This window comes from Hylobates moloch, unplaced genomic scaffold (genome assembly GCF_009828535.3).
Source record: "Hylobates moloch isolate HMO894 unplaced genomic scaffold, HMol_V3 SCAFFOLD_1, whole genome shotgun sequence".
In the NCBI taxonomy this organism is placed as follows: Eukaryota; Metazoa; Chordata; class Mammalia; order Primates; family Hylobatidae; genus Hylobates; species Hylobates moloch.
The window spans coordinates 165,285,314-165,309,253 of NW_026652276.1; the positions used below are offsets into that span (position 1 = coordinate 165,285,314).

General features: G+C 36.7%; 1 protein-coding gene, 1 long non-coding RNA gene and 1 other non-coding gene across 9 annotated transcripts in view; 1 reads left to right on the top strand and 2 right to left on the bottom strand.

Annotated features, from left to right (window-relative positions):
* PPP1R9A (protein phosphatase 1 regulatory subunit 9A) overlaps positions 1-23,940 on the bottom strand; it is a 399,467-nt gene that overhangs the window by 180,335 nt on the left and 195,192 nt on the right. For all 7 annotated transcript variants that reach the window (XM_058424523.1, XM_058424521.1, XM_058424525.1 and 4 more), the window contains exon 3: positions 1,944-2,076. In XM_058424523.1, the coding sequence (XP_058280506.1) occupies positions 1,944-2,076 (133 nt within the window). The remainder of the gene's footprint in view (positions 1-1,943; positions 2,077-23,940) is intronic.
* LOC116814080 (uncharacterized) overlaps positions 1-23,940 on the top strand; it is a 179,290-nt gene that overhangs the window by 96,907 nt on the left and 58,443 nt on the right. Inside the window, exon 3 of the long non-coding RNA XR_009208787.1 lies at positions 4,383-4,457. This is a non-coding gene — a long non-coding RNA (uncharacterized LOC116814080). The remainder of the gene's footprint in view (positions 1-4,382; positions 4,458-23,940) is intronic.
* On the bottom strand, positions 14,636-14,776 carry LOC116809749 (U4 spliceosomal RNA). Its single transcript, XR_004369939.1, has one exon. It is a non-coding gene; the product is annotated as a U4 spliceosomal RNA (small nuclear RNA).

Consider the following 23,940-nt stretch of genomic DNA (forward strand, 5'->3'; position numbering starts at 1 on the left):
TTATTATTAGTCTGTCCTTCTCCATTGTCGTTTTTCTCTTCTGTTGCCTACAACTTATATATTGGGACTCTTTCATGATTTTTCTTGGATTTTTGCTCTGTCATTTGAGAATTCTTTTTGGAACATCTCTTAAACATCATCTTCTAGATCGCCAACTTAAGTCTCAACAATAACTATCCTTTTCAATTCTTCCAGTGAAATTTTTCATTTCAAAATCAAGTAATTTGTTCTTGTTGCTAAGTTGCTCGAGAATGTCTTTTTTTAAATCTTTATAAATTCAGGGGAGTACATGTGCAGGTGTGCTATATGGATATATTACATAGTGGTGAGGTTTGGGCTTTTAGTGTAATCTTTACCTGAATAGTTCACATTGTACGCAAGTGCTTATTTGTCAAGCCCCATCCCCCTCCCACCCTTGTAAACTTCTGGAGTCCGCAGTGTCTATTACTCTGCTCTATATGTTGATGTGTACCCATTGTTTAGCTCTCACTTGTAAGTGAGAACATCCAGCAAATAATTTTGTGTTTCTGAGTTATTTCATGTAGGGATAACGGCCTCCAGCTCCAACCATGTTGCTGCAAAAGGCATGATTTCATTCTTTCTTATAGCTGCACAGTAGTCCATAGTGTATATATGCCCCATTTTCTTTATCCAGTCATCTATTGATGAATATTTAGGTTGATTCTATGACTTTGCTATTTCCAAGACTATTTCCATTGAATAGTACTCTGTTAAACATACAAGTCTCTTTTTGATATCATTTCTTTTCCTTTGGGTAGATATTCAGTAGTGGGAGTGCTTGGTCAAATGATAGTTCTATTTTCAATTATTTGAGAAATCTCCACACTTTTTCCCAGAGATTGTACTAATTTACATTCCCCCCAACAGTATCTAAACATTTCCTTTTCTCTGCATCCTTACCAACATCTGCTGTTTTTGACTTATTAATAATAGCCATTCTGACTGGTGTGAGATGGTGTCTTATGGTGGTTTTGATTTCCATTTCTCTGATGATTAGTGATGTGGAGTGTTTTTCCATGTTTGTTGGCTACTTGTAAGTCTTCTTTTAAGAAATATCTGTTCATGTCCTTTGCCCTCTTATTAATGGGTTTCTTTTTGTTGTTGTTGTTGTTGAGTATTTGAGTTCCTCATAGATTCTGAATATTAGTCCTTTGCTAGAGGCATAATTTCAAATGTCTTTTTTTAAGCCATGCTTGAATATCCTTGGGTAGATTTTTGTTTCTTTTTTTTCTTGTTATTCAAGTTATCATTGTTTGTTCTACTCTTTTTTTTTTTCAAAGCTCTCTCAGAGGTGTTATTTCTCTGTTCACTGAGTGACAGTTCAGTTCTTGGGTGTCCATCTTACATCTTACCTGGCAATCTCTGATCCCACGAGTCAGCAGTTACTACAGCAGGCAGGGTGTCATTCCAGGGAGAGAAATCAGAAGGAAGCCTTTCTGCTCCCTCTTCTCCCTGCTCTCTTTCAACCTTTTCCCCTCAGAGGGGGAGAGGATGTAACCCTATTTAAATTTCCTTGGATTCTACTGCCTTCGTTAAAAATCTCCATAATTTTCCAATTATCCACCAAAACAAAAGAAAGCAACCATCTGCCCCAAGCTCTCATATACCAGCTCTTTCTGGGCTCTCAGCTGTAGCAGCCCTTTCCAGGAATACCAACAAAGCATTAGGCCTCACTCATACCTCCCTGATCCTAACCATCATCCCAGCCAGCTAAGATAGATGGGTTTCAGTTGGGAGTAAAACTTTCAATCCACCATCTACTCAGAATCCATATCAACTATTTTTGAAACTTAATAAATAAGATCCTCCGTTAGAATTAAAATTTTATCCAATCCTTAGAAAAAAAGGCTACATTTTGGAAAAATAATTCTGTATTATTAACATAGCAACATAATGATATTAACACTGTAGCACTCACAAACCTTTCTCTAGCTCCACTGGGAAAAGTTCCAGCTTTTCTACACGTTTTTCAAGTTCATACTCAGCTGAAGCAGCCACAGGGTCAACTTCATCATTTCTCCTGTCATAGTCTTCATTGGAGTATGTGTTGAAAACCTGTAGTAAGAGGCCAACAAGATGATAATATAGAAAAAAAAAAACTGCCAGGTATCCAAAACTATGTAAGTTTAAACATTCATGGGATGAATTTCTTCTAAACAACTGTTTTGTCTTTAAAATCAATTGAGATGTTAAGAAAAGGAAAATTGAGTCAGTATAAAAGTAACTTACTAATTTTTAAAATGTGTAAGTGATAGTACCACTTTTAATCATTTAAGAGACAAAGTAGCCACAGAACACATTATGTGAATAGCAATATTTATCACCTTTTATAGAATCAGAATGAACTATATTAGCTGGAACGCTCTGCTGTTTCTCAATAAAACTAAGGTAAACCATCTTGAAGCTACCTAAGCAAATACCTACACTGAACCTGTTTCATGGTATGACCTATACTAGCCCTGAAGTAGCAGTGTGTCAGTATTATAATGCTGTCTCAATCATAGGATCACTGAACCTGACCTCCTTTCTAACACTGTCCTGGGCTCTTGTTTGTCATCCCTCATTTTACTTGCATATATATTTAAATTAAATTCTCATTGAAACTTTCTATGAAATTATTATGAAAATATCGCTCAAGGGCTGTACAGCAAACAGGATATTGAAGCTGTTTATTTCTTACCTACATCATTTAAAAGACAACTAAATGTTGCCTTCACATATAGCCATAAGAAACTTGATTGTCCTAATTTCTGCTGAAATGTTTATCTTAAAAGGAACTGAAGTAGTTGTCCAATCCCTCTCTTAATACAGGAAAAAATATATGAAAGAAATAAATGTATAATTCATCAAGTCCAATTAATATACATAAAAAACACTGGCATTTTCAATAAAATTCAATAATTATTATGCATCTAAAGAAACTGTGTTCCCCCCAAAATCGTAAAATCTAGGATTAGCTTTTAAGATAATATTTATAAAAAGATACAGTAAAAACAGAAGGCAGAACAGAAGGCCAAAGACTAAAGAAATTATGTCTATTTCCTACAAAGCTGGCCCTGCTGTTCTATGGACGCTTTACATTTGTATTATTGGAAAACAAGTAATTCCTATATTCTATATATGGTAACCTATAAACCAAGAATACATATGCATATATAGAAGCAGATATAATGTGGCTCCTAATGGTATATGCTTCTTAATAGTGTCATTTGTAAGATTTGTACCTGAGTGGGTACTGTTTTCTTCCTGACTTTCAACATGTTTTCATAGCCTCGTGCCACTTGGATCCCTATTTGGTCTCTACCATGTTTCTCCACCATAGTAAGCCTTACTGCATCAAAATGCACATTTCCATAGTATAGGATTGGTGCTTTTATTTATCTTTTCATAATATTTCATAAATATTAGCATGTTTCCCATGCTAATATTTTTCTTTTTCTTTTCTTCTTCTTTTTTTTTTTTCATTGAGATAGGGTCTTGTTCTGCACTCCAAGCTGGAGTGCAGTGGTAGGCTCACTGTAGCTTTTGCTTTCTGAGCTCAAGTAATTCTCCCACTGTAGCCTCCTGAGTAGCTAGGATTACAAGCACATGCCATCATACTCAGCTAATTTTTAAAATTTTTTTTGTAGAGGCGAGGTCTCACTATATTGCCCACGCTGGTCTTGAATTCCCAGGCTCAAGCAATCCTCCCATCTTGGCCTCCCAAAGTGCTGGGATTACCAGCTTAAGCTACTATGCCCGGCCTAATATTCTTCTTAAATAGTCATACTTATAACTTTCTCTTAGACAGCTCTTTTGATCTTTCACTTCCTTTTATATTTTTAGTAATCACTTATTCACATTTATTCATTCAACAATATTTTACAGTTCTAAACTCATGCATGACATTGTGCTAGGCACTGGAGAAGGAATAGTTTCTAGTAGCTTACAGTTTAGGAAGGACACAGAAATCAAAATAAGCACCTACAAAATAATGTGGTAACTGATATAAAAGCAGCATATACCAACTATTTTTAAAATTTTCCTGAGAAAGTAAAGAATTTTGTGAAGACAAAGATATTTGACTTGAGTCTTGAAGAATAAACAGAAATTCACATATTTGAGTGCAGAAGAGAAGGAACGTATATTTCAAATATAAGACCCTAGACCAAAATATGTATACACACACATAAACATTATCTATAGTTTTCTGGAAAACATTGAAAGTTGAGTATACTGCAATGGAAAATGCCTATAGGAGCAAGCTTTAAACACAAAATAACAGTTAGCTGGGCCTGGGTCTCTTGCGTCCTGGAAATCACTGGCAGATATGACTGGAAATTATTCATTAATATTTACCACTTCTCTACTTCTGCTAATAGGTCCAGGTTTATGAATGCAAAACAATGGTTTAAACAGTATTCATTCTGGAACATTGTTCAATTTCACTAGTACTAGTAAGTAAATAAATATGTATGTGTGTGCCTATATATAAAGTAAGCATGAAAGAACTGTTTCAAATAAATAACTCCTTCCCACCTTTTTTTTTTTTCCAGGATCCCAAACACTCTGATATCAGAATGTTCTTCCCTATTCAGGCTAGTTTATAAAGTTCATTTGAGGGTATTCTGAAATTAAATAAAACAAACCTCAAACAGTAAGACTGCATATTGGAAAATAATACTGTGTATAATTTTTGAGACATCTAGCAATCAGATGACTATGCCACCATTTCATTCTTTAATCCCAGCATTTTGGGAGGCCGAGGTGGGCAGATCATGAGGTCAGGAGATCCAGACTGTCCTCGCTAACACAGTGAAACCCCATCTCTACTAAAAATACAAAAAATTAGCCGGGCGTGGTGCCGGGCGCCTGTAGTCCTAGCTACTAGGGAGGCTGAAGCAGGAGAATGGCATGAACCCGGGAGGTGGAGATTGCAGTGAACTATTGCGCCACTGCACTCCAGCCTGGGTGACAGAGCGAGACTCAGTCTCAAAAAAAAAAAAAAAAAAAAAAAAAAGAAAAGAAAAGAAAAAGAAAATAATGTAATACACTCTTCATCTTCAGCTTACTTATAGGCTTGTAAATTAAGTAGGCATGCAGAAAACACTGCAAATTATTGAAAAAGAAAAGCCAGAAGTCGTTATTTGCAGATTAAACAACTGATTACTTGGAAAATCCAAGAGCTTTAACAGAAAAAGTATTAGAACTAATAAGAGTTCAGTAAAGCGATATAACTTTTAAAACTCAATACCTATATACAAAAACAACTTAGAAAATACAACAAAATGATCAAAACAATAAAATACTTAGTAATTACCAACCATAAATGTACAAGCATTTTTCTCTATATAAAACTAAGTGCTGAGTACAAAAAGCCCCGAAGAAAGTGCAATACCATATTATTTTCCTGGATGAAAATCCTTAATATTATAAAGACATCCACATTTCTAAATAACTGTAAATATCAGTTTACCCTAAGTTAATTTATGAATTCAGGGCAATAAAAAATAAAATCCTATCTACATTTTTCATGAAAACTAACAAGCAGTTTGAAAAAGAATAAGGGTAGAATCAGGCCCTAGTGGATATCAAAACACATAATAAAACTTCACTTATTAAGGCAATATGGTTTGAGCTCTGGGATAGATTCATTTTTATATCCTATTCTGTTCCACTCCTCTTCTTTTCTATTCAAATTAGAGTGGTCTATTTAATAAATTATAAAAAGAATTAGATACCTATCTGAAAAAATTCCTATTTATATCACGAAGAAAAATACAATTCAGAACAAAAATATATACACATATAAAAAGTGCCAAAAGAAAATTTGGGACAATGTTCAGCTAACAGGTTAGAAAGAAATTCACAGATCCTAGAAGTTCTAAAGGAAATAAATAATTTGATTAAAAACAAAGCCCAAAAACTTCTAGGCAATAAAATATACCATAATGAAGTTATAAGAAAAGTCACAGATTAGGAGAAAGTATGACCAAATATTAAGATGAATCGTGAATATTCCTAATATATAAAGGGCTTTATCAACTCAAACAATTGCATGTATAAGTAGGTAAAGGAAACTGAGAATTGAACAAAGAAGAAATACTAATGTCCAATAAATGATGTAAAGATGCTCAGCTTTATTAAAAATTAAGCAAATGCAAATTAAAACAAGGAGATACTATGCATTCATCCATAAGAATAGATTTTTTTAAAAGACTACCACATCCAGGCAGGGCACGGTGGCTCACGCCTGTAATCCCGGCATTTTGTGAGATCTAGGAGGGCGGATCACTTGAGGACAGGGGCTTGAAACCAGTCTGGCCAACATGGCGAAACCCCATCTCTACTAAAAATACAACAATTAACTGGGCGTGGTGGCGTGCACCTCGGGAGGCTGTGGAAGAATTGCTTGAACCTGGGACGCAGAGGTTGCAGTGAGCTAAAATCACGCCATTGCACTCAAGCCTGGGTGACATAATGAGACTCAAAAAAAAAAAAAAAAAAAAAGACTACAACATCCAGTGTTTGTGAGGATATAGAAAAAAAGGTTACTTTTGAAGAGGAAAGCATAATTAGAAAGTAGTTATCAATATTTTAAATGTAAATGTCTTTTACATAATCATGTCACATTTAAGTGTTTACAGAAATACTTGCAAATGTGTACAAAGATGTATTTCGAAAGAAGTTCATTAAAGCACCATCTATAATAGCCCAAAGCAGGAAATTGCCTAATTGTCCACCAGTAGAGAAAATGGCCTGCTAAATTATGATATATACAAATATGTAATTCAATGCAGTGATTGAAGAGATGTATATCTCTCTACTGACATGGAAGACCCTGAGATACATATATCGTTAAGCCAAAGAGCATGGTGCAGATAAAGAGAAAGATATTCCCAATTCATATGATCCCCAATTGGTATGGTCCTAATTTCAACCTAATTTAAAGCCCCCTAAATTCCCTAGCTATGTAGCACTTGCCAAGTTGTAAAACCGTGCTAAGGAGCAGTCTCCTTATTTACAAAATGGTTTTTATAATAATGCCTATCCCCATAAGAGTATTATGAAAATAAAATGAAATAGTCCATGTAATTATGCTTGGTTCAATGAGGGGAGAGGAAAAGCTTTCCCAGGGTAATATGAGGGATAATATTTCCCCTGATACCTACTACCCATATCATACTCTCTTTTTTTAAATTAAATTTAAAAACATTTTTAATAGAGATTGGGGTCTCACCATATTGCATAGGCTGGTCTTGATCTCTTGGCCTCAAATGATCCTTCCACCTTGGTCTCCCAAAGTACTGGGATTATAGGCATGAGCCCAGCCTCATACTCTCTTTCATAAACATGCTTTGAATATATCACCCACTAGGATGTTTAATGCCCTTTAAGCAAAAATCTGCATAACTGACTTAGTATTAGAACATAGATTAGGCTGCCAAAATCCCCACCTATGTCCAGAGCAATGCACTGTCATTACACAATGACTCATGGCCTGCTAGGCTTTCTGTGTTTTCTCTGACCAGGAAGCCCTTTCATCTACATGATTTTGATTCTTTCCATTTTCTTATAATAGTTCTATTATTTTTATTTTATTAACCTTAATTGCTCTACAAAAATATGGATAATTAATCAAATAATAATCAGAGCATGACTCCTCCTGGTATTCCAGCAACACAAAAAACTCTAAAGGCCAACAGCATTCTGGGCCCTAATGTTCAACACCAACAAGATATATGTATTTTTGTAGTTCAAGCTACCTTCACATTGTTCCTGTTTTATTTCACTGAGAAAAGTAAACAAAGGATGTTTAAATTTAAGACTTCTTGTTTCAGAGCCAACAAGCAATATTCTGGTTTCTCGATCAAAGGAAACAAAACAAGACCTCATCCACTGCTTCACAGCAGAGACAGGCTTTCAGTGGTAACAAGTTTACAAACACGGTTAGCAAGGACATTTCTGAACGAACAACTCAAGGCTATGAAAAGCAAATAAAGTAAAAATTAGCTTATTTTAAGATTTCAACTAGAATCATTATCTTATATACATTTTCAGTAGTTTGAACCACAACACTTTTTCAAAACAGCAGCAATACATTTTCAACAATAAGAAAAAAACTTATTTCCTTCACTTCTTTATGACACATTTTCTTTAATCAATGCAGGCCTAAATAAATTCAGCATATTCTATAAATACTGACTGGAAGGAATCTCCCACAATGCTTCCACAAGGTCTCAGTTCAGGCTATGGTCCAGGTTCTGTAAAATCTTCCTGACACATCAAAGATGAAAAATGTTCCAGGTCCTAGCACACTGAGTTTCAGATGATGGCTTGGCAAAGTGTGCTCCTGGAGATAAGCCAAACATTCACGTGCTTCCACAAACAGGCTACACTCATCACAAGCTTCCTTGGCAGAACCCTGACTCACCTTCACATGATTTCAGTGGCTCTGCGAAATAAGCTCTAAATTGAAACTAACAATAAGCATGGAGAAGATAGCCACATATTAACATTCCAAAAACCAATTTGGCAATCCTCACAAAGGAGGATTCTAATAGCTTTAGAGCAATGTACAATCTCAACTTTCCTTTTCTTCCCCCAAATTAAGGTTAGTTCACTGATCGACAATAGGTAGAATTATCTAGTGTATTGATTGTCCAGTGCGTGCCCGGGAGTATGTTAGGTGCTTGATGCAAAATGAAGTAAGCCAAACTGGAGTTTGTAATCATCAGACAATTTAGGGTAAACACTGGTAGTCTCCAAAGATCTACACAGCTGAGGGCTTTAGTCTACTCCTCTACAATCTTATAACATAAGGAGTATGTTACAATGAAAATAAATTTCAAACTAAATTCTCCTCATGTAAAAACATTGCTTAACTGGAAGGTGCAAAAAACAGACTCATAGGCATATCTCATAAAACTCTAAAATCCCAGATTTCTGTCCTTAAAGTCATTTTGAAAAGTAGCCTGTGTGAAAGCTTTACTTAAGGCAGTTGCAACTACATTCTACAGTAGGATACATTTAACCTTCTAAGTGGATCACTCACCAGAATCCTACATAACACAAAACAGGATCAAATGGAGTACTAGTTAGGTATTACTCCAAAAGCTGTTAATTTGCAAGCCTCGCCTGACCCAAAGTCTAGTTACATAAAATATTTCTAAGGCTAACCCCTGTATCTTCAACATCATTCATTTCACCAATTATTTGTAGCATACTTAACGTTAATACATTGTCTTGTGTAGATTTAAAGTACCAATATCTGGATGCAGGCTTCTAATCAGCGTCTTTCAAATAATAACTTACTAATCCTAGTGTGTGGACTCATGATTGAAACACCTAGAAAGCTAACTAAAGGTTCCTAAAACAAAGTTACTCCCATAAATATTATGTTATATATGCTAAAGTACTTTAAATTATAGACAATATAGCACTTTACACAAATTATCTCTCTTTACCAATCAATCTAGGGAGCAAGGCAGAAAAGGGTAAAGAGAGTTTCCACGGTTTTTCATATTTTTACATGAGAAGTTCAGAGGACAACACACATGCTATATATAAGACAAAGTCTATTAGGACAAAAAGTACATTTCACTAATTGTAAGCCTAGTGTTTTAATGGATTACCAAAGAACAAGAAGTTGGGCTGGGCACGGTGGCTCACGCCTGTAATCCCAGCACTTTGGGAGGCTGAGGCGGGCGGATCATGAGGTCAGGAGATCTAGACCATCCTGGCTAACACGGTGAAACCCCATCTCTACTAAAAATACAAAAAAATTAGCCGGGCATGGTGGCAGGCGCCTGTCGTCCCAGCTACGCGGGAGACTGAGGCAGGAGAATGGCATGAACCTGGGAGGCGGAGCTTGCAGTGAGCCAAGATCGCACCACTGCACTCCAGACTGCAGCCTGGGCAACAGAGCGAAACTGTCTCAAAAAAAAAAAAAAAAGAAGTGAAAAAAAAGAAACATACTCTACATAATGGGAGGTAGAGAGCATGCTAGTTCAAATGGCAACACAAGGAAGCCTACCTTTGTCAAGGTTTTCCAGAAAAATAGAATTAATATCTTTATATGTTTTTTTATATATCCTATATATATTTATATTAAAATTGATTCATTTTAAGGAATTGTCTCATATGACAGTAGGGATTAGCAAATCCAAAATCTGCAGGGTAGGCCTGCAGGCCAGAGACCCAGGAAAGAACTAATGTTGCAGTTCAAGTCCAAAGACAGTCTGCTGGCAGAATCCCCTCTTCTCTGATAGAAGTCAGTCTTCTTCTATGAAGGTCCTCAATGAATTTGATGAGGCCAATCCACATTAAGGAAGGTAATCCACTTTAGCCGACTGCTTTAAATGCTCATCTCATCTAAAAGACACTTCATAGACTCTAGAATAATGTTTACCCACATATCTGGGTACTGTGGCCTACCAGTGTTGATCCATAAAATGAGTCATCACAAAGTCCTTCAAACAGGATATTCTCTGGCTGCAAAACTGAACTTTTTGGTATTTGACAAGGATAGGCAGGAATATGACTTCCTTACAAGTAAGTAGAAATAAGACCACAGATTTACAACACCTACAAGTTACAGAGACACTTTTGGCAAGTTAAAGCATTTCATAAGGATAATATCATTATTTCCATACTTAAACTCCTAGCTTAGAAAAGAAAAAGCCAACCTAGCTAGGACTGCGGTAGGAAAGAATACTGAGGGGAAACTGCATGGGGCCCACATGTAAGGCAGTGGTCAATGAGAACTTGTGCTGCCACACTCTGTGGGCTTGGCCAACTCACTGGGCCTTTCTGAGCTCAGGCTTTTATGTGCAAGAAGGTAGGATCAATTCTGATACTGAGGCTACTGGATTCTAGGGTCAATCGCGACTCTGCAACCTAATCAAAATTCTTATCACTATGTGCCTCTCTGAAGACAAGTCTTCAACTATTCACACCTACATTTGATGGTAAGTTAACTAAAAGCATGAATTCTAAGTTGTAGCTTATTTATAGCAAGTTATCTGTTCCACATTTTTTAATATTGCCACATAAATACACAATTCTATAGAGCATTTGAGGAATGGATCCTCTGGGACCCATATTTCTATCTAGATGATATTATTATGTTTTTTAGACAGTTAAGCTTTTAGTTAATTTTACCACTCTGCTAGTTTCATTCTCATATCTAAATCATCTAATAGGCATTATAAATGCCAAACCAAAACATTTAATTTACTGCCCTCCACTAAATATAGGTCAGCAAGGCAGCTGAAACCCCTCTACCCAGGTAAAAGATAATATCCATAAGCTACTTTTGCAAGGAGAGGTTTCTGAGGGATACCCCATTTGAGAGCATTAACAGGCCGGATGCTCTCCTTCACAACCACAAATCCACATAATGACTCAAACTCTCAATTCAGCAGTTAATGTAAAAAAAGGAGAAAAAGGAAATGTAAAGATTAATACATGTAAAAATCATAAAAGTAAGTTTTTTTCTTGCAAAACTACGGGAAAAAAAGAGAAAGTAAACATCAATTTATATTTGTTCATATAAATAGTAAGCTCACTTCCATAATCCATGTGAGCTAGCCCAAAGAAAGGTAAACTAGTCTATCTATGAAGATGTTAGTGCTGCTAAGCAGTATTTCCAGTTCTCCTTCTGGGTACAAAGGGTATTTTCTTTCTTTACCCTTTGTTGCCTTGGGGTGGCGCTATGTAAGTAATTCTCGCCAATGAGTTCTGGGCAGTGGTGGTGTGTGTCACTTCTCGACTGAGCCATTTTACTACGGAGGCAAGACCTTTCAGTGTTTTTTTCTTCTTGTATTTCTGGAATCTGGAAAGTATGTATGATGGAAACGGACCCTCTACAAGTTTAAGTACCTTAGTGACTATACTGAATACAAAGAGCTTCCCTTTGACCTAACATGGACATGTAACATCAGTGAGAAATAAACATCTGTTAGAAGATATTAGGATCATTTAGAAGTGCAATATAAACTAGCCTATGTTAACCAGGCTACCATCTAAAAGAATCACTTGCTCACTATTACTATGGATTGCAAAGATCCTATCTTGGTTTAAAAACACAAGATTTGGGGCCAAGAGATTAATATAACTAAGAACATTTCACCTCATTTTAAGTGAAAACATTAATGACAATAAATCACACAAAGAACCTGGGGATGTGTCAAAAGTATTAATCTCAAGTCAAGGCCCTATTGTCTGTTCTTCTGCTCTAAGCCCAGTTTCAAAAGCCTAGGGGCCTCAGGAAGGGGACTGAATACCACCTTCCATCCTAGGTGGTCCAAGATCTTCTTCCCAGCTTTTCCTCACACAAGGCTGTGGGAACCTAGGCATGGCTGCTTATAGTGGCATCCATCATATCTTCCATATTACCTACCTCTCATGTATTTCTTCCCTTATGCAATACAAAGAGGGATAGTTTTCAGAACCAGTTCTTATCTAAGGACAAAAGAAGGCGTGAGCAAAATAATCTTCAGAAGTATGTGGTAAAGATACTGGAAAACACAACTTATGCTGCTTACTAAGTCCTCTCAATTCATATCTCCATTGTATTCTTCTTACCTTATTTGGAGTAAACTGTATCCCCAACATATTCATATTCAAACATATACAAAAGTCCATGATAAAATCAAGTATGTATTTTTGTCTTATCAATAGCACCAACTACCTCAAATACAGAGGATGCAAACTCTTTAAATTTTTTAATTATTTATTATTATTTTTAATAGAGACGGGGTCTTGCTATGTTGCCCAGGCTGGTCTCAAACTCCCGGGGTCAAACAATCCTCCCACCTGCACCTCCCAAAGTGCTGGGATTATAGGCATGAGCCACCATGACTCCTCAAATTTAAAATAGCTACAGTTGACTTTGTGGAAAGTTTTATATATACATACATGCACACACATACACACACATGCATACACACACATATATAAGTAAAATATATATGTAACACATACATGAAAAGTTAAATTTTCATATATATGAAGATTTTTAGTGAAATAATGTTTCAAGATAAGTAGAGTTTTATTAAGGTCACACATATAGAAATATTAATGAAATAAGATTAAATCTCTTGCTTTTGACAACATAGAATTCAATCATAATTGGTACCATTTATTGGCAAATATGTGTTGTTAAAATACTTGAAAATTATTTTTTTATTTTAATTTTAATTTTTATTCTAGTGAGACTGAACACTTTCAAACAATGGTTGGTCTTTTTTCCATCTTCTATTTATGACTTACTGGTTACTATACATTATTTTTCATTGATTTTTAATAAATTTTAATGTATAGTATTGCCTAGAAAAGCCTTAAAAATAAGTTCTCCCTGTAAAAATAGTTTATGCCATTAAAGTAATCAGGGAAAAAAAGTTCTTCATAAATGTAAACTTAGCTCATCCTGAATTTGGACAAATTCTAAGACAATTAAATCTAAATTAGCAAGTTTTTTAACAGAGAACTGGGAAATTCCACTGATGTTCATGTTTTCCTCAGTATTTTTCAATTTATTGTAAACAATTAAACATATCCATGAGAAATTAGCAATGTTCTCTTTCAGTTCAGCCAGAGTTTTAAACTGGAGACATATGTTTTGCTAACTGACAACTGGTGGCCAGCATGAAATAAATTGGTGGCCTTGGTCCAGTTTCCACTGGACAGGTGTCCTCATCACAGAAACATTTAACTAATTAACCCAATTGGCACCCATTTGGGGGCAATGGACAGTCTCCTAGGTGAAATAACTTATTCCTCATTCCAAGAAGTAAATACTCTTTTACAGATGCAGCAAGTTAAGTTAGTAAATCAATTTTTGTTCTAGCATGTGTCTCAGCAGTTGGTCCTTCCTGCTTCTTTTACTACAACTGCCAGCACTGTGTTTCTAAAAGCCCATGGAGGAAAATTAGTCTAAATTGTCTAAATAAGAAAACAGATGGAGAGGACCAATACGAGGTGTATGTGTGTGCACACGCAGTGAGATTACAGAGGGGAAATGGGGATAAGGGGACGCCAGGCACACCAAAGAGGGTTTGAGAGCTTCTCTTGAGTGTGAAAATGGAAAGTGAGACTTTTAAGCTTCTCCAGTACAGAAGTTTACACTCTCCCATGAAAATCCCCCAGGGGTGACTAGACCTCTGAATGGAAGGGAGAGTGGGGTAAAGAGCATCATGAAAAGCAAACACTAAACTCTGAGGTCTTGAGTACCTTGGGAAGAGTACCTCAAGCCCCAAATTCTACCTGGAATGAAACAGCCTTGAAAGGAACTTAACTGTTCGTTCAAGGAGGTCATCAGAAACAACTGTGGGCTAAAGTGAAAGGGGCTCTCAACCCAAGGACCTCTGTAAAACTCCCAGGAACCGTACATACATTTACCCAGGGTAGTGGAAGAGAATGCCAAAACATGGATGAGGCCAAACAAGTGGGTGAGGATCTTAAGAAGGTTAACATTAGTGCAGAGGAAAAAAGGAATGTGATATAAAGTGGTGGGCAAACTAAAATGGATTCCTACTCTTTACATAAAAAAGGTTGATGACCAGGCTCTTCACAGTACTATGATGGTCTTTTTTTTTTTACATTTATTTTTTATTTATTTATTTTTATTCAGTCTCCATAGAGACTGCCAAAAAATGTTAATGCCGACTGTATTGTAAGTCCTCACGGCGGGATATTGGGAAAAGTCTTCAATTAGCTATAATCACACCTAGGATAAACCTCATTTGCTGCGATACTGCCACTGCACAAAGCTATGGTGATCCTTCCATATGTCAACATGACTAGGCTACACTTCCCAGTTATTTAATCAAACATTAATCCAAGTGTCACTTTGAAGGTATTCTGCAGATGTGATTAAAGTTCAAAATCAGTTGACTTTAAGTAAGGGAAATTATCCTAAATAATCTGGGTGGGCCTGATTGAATCAGTTGAAAGTCCTGAAGAGCAGAGCTGAAGTTTCCTGAAGATAAAAGAAATTCTGCCTGTGACAGCAGCTTCAACTTATGCTTGAGGCTTCCAGCCTCCCATCTTCACTGCCTGCCCTACAGATTTCAGACCTTCATAGCCAGACTCAACATGTGCATAAACCAATTCCTTATGGTAAATCTCTTAAAATGTTATCTTCTACCGGTGGTGCTTCTTTGGTTGACCCTGACGGATACACCAACAATTCAACTCTTCCTCACAGAAAAGGTACAGTAATTTAGAGCAGTAGTTTGCAAAGTGCTGACTGTGACCTAAGGAGGTTGTGAATCAATCTAATAGGTCATGAAGAGCACTGAGAAAAATAAAATTAAAAAGGATAGAATAGAAAAACATCAGCATTCATTATAAGTAGTAAGAGGACATATTGTACTTCAAAACTTTTGGTTTCAAATATACACATACATATACACATATGTATTTATCATATCTCGATATGAAATGGTTTTGATTTAGAGACTAAAAGAACAGTAGCACTTAAGAAATAGTGAAAAAGTCAAAGCAGGAAATACAGGTTTCTCAGACTACTGAGCCTCTGAATGCTGACTGCAGATACAGAAATTACACTTCATACTTTCTCTCTCTTTTGAGCCACTGATTCTTACTTCAAATCCTTATTAAGCACCAGCTCACTGGTTGGCACTATGCTCAGTATTGAAAATACCTTATGATGCTAGGCACGGTGGCTCACACCTGTAATCCCAGCACTTTGGGAGGCCGATGTGGGCAGATCACCTGAGATCAGGAGTTCCGGACCAGCCTGGCCAACATGGTGAAACCCCTTCTCTACTAAAAATACAAAAAAATTAGCTGGGCGTGGTGGCAGGCACCTGTAATCCCAGCTAATCAGGAGGCTGAGGCAGGAGAATCGCTTCAATCTAGGAGGTGGTTGCAGTGAGACAAGATCGCACCTCTGCACTCCAGACTGGGTGACAGGAGGAAAAAGGAAAAAAAAATACTTTATTAATCTCAAACCTGTCATTGTAACCAACATAAGGGCCATAATAAAGGGATGTGGGCCATGCTATGGGAGCACACAGTAGAGACATCTAAACCTACCTGGGAAGAAAGGTGAGCAAGAAAGGATTTCCCAAGTGGCCTCGAAAGCAAAGACTTCAGCCTGCAATGGTTAGAGTGAGCAAACAAGGCGGGGTGGGGGTAGTATGTGTGGAAGGCATTCTGAGAGGAAGAGTAGCGTGTGCAAGGTAGGAGTAAGACAGAAGAACCCAATAACAGGACAGGAAGTAAGCCAACATGGCCAAGGCTACATACAGCAGTGAATGAACGGGAAGAGATGGTACAAAAATAGGTAGGGGAGCTCTGGGACACAGTTTTTGTGAGTAAAATCCACATGCCATGCAGAGTCCCTAAAAGCATTTCTCTTTCAGAGAATGGGAGTTTACAAAGAAGATTAGAGAGAACCAGCACTAAAAAGAAAGAGAGAAGCCAGGAGCTCTAGGAAACCTCTATCTTCAGTCCTTTTGGAGGACTCAGTGGGAGTCTAGGCTCTCTCAGAATACTAAGAGATTTTTCTCCAAGTGATCCTGGTGAGGGGGGGCCAGTCATTTGTGCAACAGAAGAAGGAAGGCAAGAATATGATTGCACTGTCCTTGCAACAAGAGCAAAAAGAGGAAAGGCAGCATCAATCTCAGAAGGCCATGAGCAAACCAAGGTCCTGAGAACTAAAGTTCCTCCTGCAGAGTCAGTCAGGCAAAGAGGAACACATGAGGGAGAATGACAGCAACAAAAGCCCTTCCTTTGCCAAATACATGTTACATTTGTAGGGTGAAATTATGTAAAATACATGCATTGTAAAGGCCTATCTAAAATCCTGTATTTCTACAGTGTGCTGGTCTCATATAAAGAGAATTCATACTTGAGGTTTAGCACTATCTCTAAGAGTCAAATAATAAAACAAAGGTTGACAATTTTCTACAATCTCAAACAGCTTCAAATGCTGACAGAGGTTTAAAAAAACTGTTTTAGCAAGGATTTCTAGCACTGAGACCTACACAGTACAACCAAAAATTTTAATTTCTGTAAAGGTCAAGAGTAAAATATGCTTAATTTTTAAACTCTTCAAGCAGAGGCCAGACATCACATGGTGGGAAGAAAAACATTCAAAACAAGACTGAAGCACAAACAACTAATTGTTAGGGAATGCATATATACATGAGGACACTGACGCTGTGGTACAAGGCTGAGCTTGTAAACCTAAGACTAGACTCACAAAAAATCTTTACTGCATTCTGGGCAGCGTGATCCATATTAAAAAATAATCATGTTACCCTTAAAAAGCAGGAAAGACTCCATTTCCTTATAAACAGATTGTCCCTTTCATTTAGACTTCTCCAAGAACTGCAGTCAAATGTAATTGACCAATTCTGGATCATGACTGAAAATGTCAATATACAGCTAAATCTACAAATGGTATCTGTCTCATGTTCCCCTTACTTATTGGAAAAACTCAGAGGGTGGAAATCCTTTACAGGAAACAAGATAATCAACTACCTTTGTTAAAACATGTCGAGGACAGTGTTATCTCATTATTCTTAGTGTTTTTGAAGTAAAAGCTGCCACCACTTCCGCTAGTATAGGATTAATGGTCAAATTTGGGTATCACTGACCTTGAATCACACTAACTTTGACCTCATATATCTTTTAATAGAACTGATGGTTTTGTAAATATGCTTCTTAAATCAGTTGTCACCACAGCCTCAGAAACCATCCACATAAAAGAACACAATAGAAAAACTGGTAATTTTTTAATTAAAATAAATAGGTGAATGCTCTGTAAGCAAAAAAGAAAATGAAGCAATCATCTGCACCTCCTACCTGGGTTCCTGATTCTGTGTAGACAGTTCATATTTCTGGACCAGTCAGATGCCTCGATAGCACCTCAGATTTAAAGTACCCCAAAGCAAAATTATAGTGTCTCCCATCCTGTCTTCTGTAAGGTTTCTCATGTTAGAGGACAACGGGATCCTTTTGGCCACATGGGCTTGAAAGGGCAGTCAATCACACAAAAATTCCTCTTCTCCTGCTACACACCCACATGAAATCAATAAAAATCCCCTTTTGTTCCTTGTTTTTTTGAGACGGAGTCTCCCTCTGTCGCCCAGGCTGGAGTGCAGTGGCATGATCTCAGCTCATTGCAACCTCTGCCTCCCAGGTTCAAGCGATTCTCCTGCCTCAGCCTCCCAAGTAGCTGGGATTACAGGCGCATGCCACCATGCCCGGCTAATTTTTGTATTTTTAGTAGAGACGGAATTTCACCATGTTGGCCAGGCTGGTCTCAAACTCCTGACCTCAAATGATCCACTTGCCTTGGCCTCCCAAAGTGTTGGGATTACAGGTGTGAGCCACCATGCCCAACCTGTTTCTATCTTTAAAAGGATTCTTGTTCTATTCACTCCTTCCTATTCCCTCTGCACACTAAGATTCCTAATAAGTTATCCTGCAACTTATGATACACCACATCTAGATGCCATTCCTAAAGCATGGCTCTAATCACATCACTGTGGGTCAGGAAACAGCACTGGAAGACGGGATGGAGTGGAGTGACAGAGGAGAGAGAATGAATTTATGAATGATTTTACATTTCTTTTATATACCTTTTTGTACTTTCCAAATTCTGTATAATGAGCAAGTATTACTTTCTAATGGAGATGGAGAAGGCCACAAAAAATCCTCCTAAGTTTCTCCATATTACCTGGAGAATATAGTTCAAACATGCAGAAAGACATACAAAGTCCTCTAAGATCTGGCTCCAGCATACATGACCTGTCTTCACTTACCACTACTCTTCCTTTCACTCATCCTATCATCCAAAAATTGTTATGATTTTGTTATATGTTTGCTAAGCTTTCTTTCATATTTTTGGTCTCTCCTATAGATTTATTACATTATGCTATATATTGTATTTATCTGTGATCACAGTTTTTATTCAAACAAATCAGCTGCTTTGGAGTGAGGCAGAGTCTTATCTTTCTATCACTTAATGTTCACAGTACAATGTTTTAGAAGCAATGTGTCTTTAATAATTGTCAGTGAAACATATAAGGTTGGTACCTTAAATCAGAACCACTTCTGAACAAAAGAAAAGTGACCTGTGAGAGGCAGAAACTCACAAAAGGATAATAATAAAATTTATAACTTCAAAACAAAGAAATCTTATGCACAGTTCAGGCTGTAGTCTAGAAGACATGACTTAATAACATATATTTAATGATTATGTCAGGAATCAAGTATTACCAAAAAAGGAACATTTGTTAATATTACCAAAATTAATTTTTGTATCATATGGTAGACAATATAAAAAAAGACTTCTCTCCTTTTTATGGGTTAGGTTGTTCCTGGCAAAAAATTTTATAATGTTTCCATTTTTTGATCATTTTAATGTGACTAAGTAGAAAATCTAGTTTGGAAGAACTCATAATTTACTTTTTAAATGTATTTTGAAATGCTAAAATAAAATTGTATTAGAAATGGTACAGTCAAGGGTAATTAGCTTTACTGTTGTGGATGAAAGTGTATTATTTGGGTTCTCAGGCTGAAATACAGAGCTGGCAGGAAGATTTAAAATGCTTACAAGTATTTCAATTGTTGCTGGAGAATGTATTTAAATATGTAAATATATAAAAGTGGTTGGCTCCCTTTGCAGCCTTGAGTGCAGCACCTATCTTTAGGTGATGTAGGGTCAATTAGGGTTTTAATGTCCCACAACTGTGGCAGATTTGCTGATTAAAATATAGCAGTCACTTTTACAGTTTTGCATTCTGGTCATGGTGGTCTATCCTGAGAAAGTCCATCTGTTGGTGCCTGTCCTCTCCCAAGCCAAAAACAAAACAAAACAGAACAAAACAAAACAGAACAAAACAAAACAAAACATCATCCCATGTATAAGAACTCAAGTCTGCCAAAACCTGTTGGCATGGCATGTCATCTCCACCTGCCATATTGATATCGGGAAGGTAAATACATATGCCATATGTCTTAAAGAAAAGTGTAGTTGTACTCAAATGTCCATTTGCTTCTTACAAGTCACCCTGACATAGACAAAGCAATCATAGCAACATAGTTTAATACAGGAGAGAATTAAGCCTCACTCTCTCACTTTGGAAGAAACCAAAACCTCTTCCAAATTATAGGTCTCAATTTCTTGAATATATTGGAACGTCCCTATGACAATATCCTCCAACATTAGATGACTATCCTCTTGTCTAGAACACCTGTAATCCTTTCGTACATATATCCTGCCTTTCATTTGTTAATGCTATTTTCTTGTTTAAATCTGCCATCTTCAGCACAGGACTAGTGTCTTACTTCCGTTGTATCTCCAAAATATGGCATTGTGCTTGACAGAGGATCTACTCAACAGGTGCTTACAGGGAGACTGCCTGATAAAAGCAGTTCTTTTGGAAGTTCTGTAACTCCCTTTAATACGTACTTCATTCATTCATTCAAACAGCTGTTCAAGATTTCAGATAAGCTGGCAACATGAGCAAAGGAATCTTTTTCACTGTCTGGTCCACCCTGCTGGCTTCCACTGTAAGCACTGGTATTTAGGGCATCCAAGATTCTGGCAGCAGCTAAAGTTGGCATAAAAACGCAACACAGAGAACTAGTCTTTAACCAAAAAAAAAAAAAAAGCATGTAGTATAAGATACAGAGAAGAAAAAGCTGCTCCTCTGATGGCTGGGCCTGTTCCAATGCTGGCTCTCTTTCCACTCCTTTCTCACTATATATAATGTAAAAGTATATCCATCAGCCGTCATCATAAGAATTGAAAAGATTTCAACAGTGACTATTGGGTGGTCAGTGAGATTGTACCCACTCTGTTTACAGGCAAATAGCAGACTTGAATGGCGTTTTCCTTCAATTCTGTTCAAAAATGCCTAAAGAGAGAAATGACAGGTAGGTGATAATGAGGAGGTGAGGAAAAGGAGAAGTGCAGCTACCATCGAGTGATTCTTCTGGGATAGGTGTCTCGTTTAAATCTCATAATCATCTTTTTTGGCAGATCAGTCAACTTCAGGCTCACAGATAACAGAGAGTTGGCCCAAAGACACACAGAAAATACGTAAGTGACAACGAAATGAATTAAAAATCCATGCTTTTCTCTCCTTGCCACACAGCTTTAATTAAAAAAAAAAAAAAGCATTATTAATGCACCAAATGCCAAAACTAAAATAAGCACCCCTACATAGAATAAACAACACATGCCCCGCCCCCACAACTGCAAAGGGCCATAAATTGAAGGGGGTAGAGATTCAAACTTACTAGTAACTAAAGAAATGCAAATTAAATTACATAAGTAATTTTTCATCTACAAAGATTTAAGGCTGGTCATAGTGGCTCACGCCTGTAATCCCAGCACTTTGGGAGGCCAAGACGGGCAGATCACTTGAGTTCAGGAGTTCAAGACCAGCCTCGCCAACATAGCAAAACCCCATCTTTACTAAAAATACAAAAATTAGCCAGGCGTGGTGTAATGTGCTTATAATCCCAGCTACTCGGGAGACTGAGGCAGAGGAATCACTTGAACTCAGTAGGCAGGGGTTGCAGTGAGGCGAGATTGTGATACTGCACTCCAGCCTGGGTGACAGAGCAAGACTCTGTCTCAAAAAAAAAAAAAAAAAAAGACTTAAAACAAGGCAAAGAGACAGACCAACTCACTCTAATACACTGTGAATAAAATTTTAACAGGCATAACTTTCTGGAGGACAAAAATATTGAAAACTTTAGTATCAGCTGACCCAATAGATTCTAACAGTTTAATGAAATCACAGATATACAGAAATATTTCTGCACACTGACATTAATCACAACATTACTTTAAAAAGTAAAAAAAAATCAAGTCCAACAGAACTTAAAGAAGAAAATAAAAATTTAAAAGAGGAAAAACTTGGAAGCAATCTAAATGTCAAAAAGGAAGGGTTAAGAAAGTGGTACATTGATATGATGGAATATGCTGATTCTTATAGATGTATCCTAAAAATCATGCTCTATAAGGTTATTCAGTGACACAGAAAATATTCAAATATTTGGTATGTGAAAAGATTATAAAACTACATCAGTATGTACATACATGATCCCAATTATGTAAATATATATAGACATCATAATTTCTGGATGCTAAGATTATGAATGATTTTTTTTTCTTTTTCTTTTTTTGAGATGGAGTCTTACTCTGTTGCTGAGGCTGGAGTGCAGTGGGGTGATCTCGGCTTACTGTAACCTCTGGCTCCTGGGTTCAAGCGAGTCTCCTGCCTTAGCCTCCCAAGTAGCTGGGATTATATGCGCACACCACCACACCTGGCTAATTTGTGCATTTTTAGTAGAGATGGTGTTTCACTGTGTTGACCAGGCTGGTCAGAAACTCCAGACCTCAGGTGATCTGCCTACCTTGGCCTCCAAAGTGCTGAGATTACAGGCTTGAGCCATCATGCCTGGCTGATTATTTTCTTTATAGTTTTCTGGATTATTAAAATATAGAGCTTTGGTAAATGTTATCTTAAAAACGTTCATTACAAAACCATGAATGATCAATGGGCATAAGTCTTTCCATACACTATAAAAGCAAATTTGTTTATATATTAACTTAAAATATATTTTAACAGCACTTTCAGTGTTCATTTACATAGTGATAACTGATGTTTACAATGATGAGCCTATGATACAAAAAGACCTTGTATTCTATAAATTTCAAATGCAAAATAAAATCAGGTTGCTTTTTTTTAATGAAATAAGCTTGTATTTGCCAGGCAGTAAAATGAAACTATGCTTTGCAGTTAAGCTGTCATTGACCCCTCAAAAAAATGATTAGTGAGTGTTGACCTTAAATACTAAAAACCACCAAAGACTTCATCCTTAATAACAAAGAGAATCTAAGATCTCACTTCCCATTTAAGACAGCTTAGTTACTGGGACACTTTGATTTTAATTCTCAGACTATGTTATAGGAAAGTCCACTGTACTTTATTTTCTTTCAGACATTTGGCTGAGGGTCTGGAAAACTACTGCTCATGCTGAGAAACATAATAATAATAATACCATGCTTCAGTTGAAATTTTCTGAGCTTAGGTCACAATGGTTTTTTTAGTATGTGTGTTTGTGTGGAATAATCTGTCATCATATGACAACAGAAGAATTAGTTCCCTGAGTTACATCTATAGATGGTTCTAGCATATTGATTAGTCTAAAGAATAAAACTTTATGCAAAACTCAGTAATATTATGTTAGTTTAATTCAGAAAAAAAATGAGCTTCTAAAACATACAGTTGCAGAATGTTATAACCCAATGCGATCTGAGCAATTACCTAAGTAGGGATGGAAAGAACCACAAGGCATGGGACGCCGCTCCCTGTGGTGGATTATTCAGGTGAAGAATGTGAGGCAAGTGCAGCCATCTTCCCAGAATCTCCAAAGCAGTTAACTATGAGATCACTTTAAGGGAAGGGCAAAAGAAACGTATTTGCCATATCTGGTCTAATCTTATTTTAGATTCAAGGAAAGAAGTACACATTCACAAAGCTATTCAAAGCTTATGTTAGCAAAAAATTCCAGATACAGAGTATTCTTGATATATCTACCTTGCATTCTTTCAGAATGGTTCTCTAGAAAAAAGACAAGCAGCAAAATGAGCCCTTTCATATGAAAAGAGATGTGAGTCCTCTTGCATTCCAATTTGGATGCTGCAGTTATACCTCACATATAAATTGTATGCATTAAAAAGCATTTGAAAAGAAATGTGTAAAAGTGGTAGTAGTCACTGTAAAGTAGCTAGAATACTAATTTGCTTTATTGTGTTTAAGATTCTCATATTTTGGTTTTCTATACAAGAAAACAGAAATGAGAAATTTCACTTAATTTTCTATTGGAAAAGCAATGCATTAGCATTTCTACTTATAAATAGACGTCAGCATGGTGACT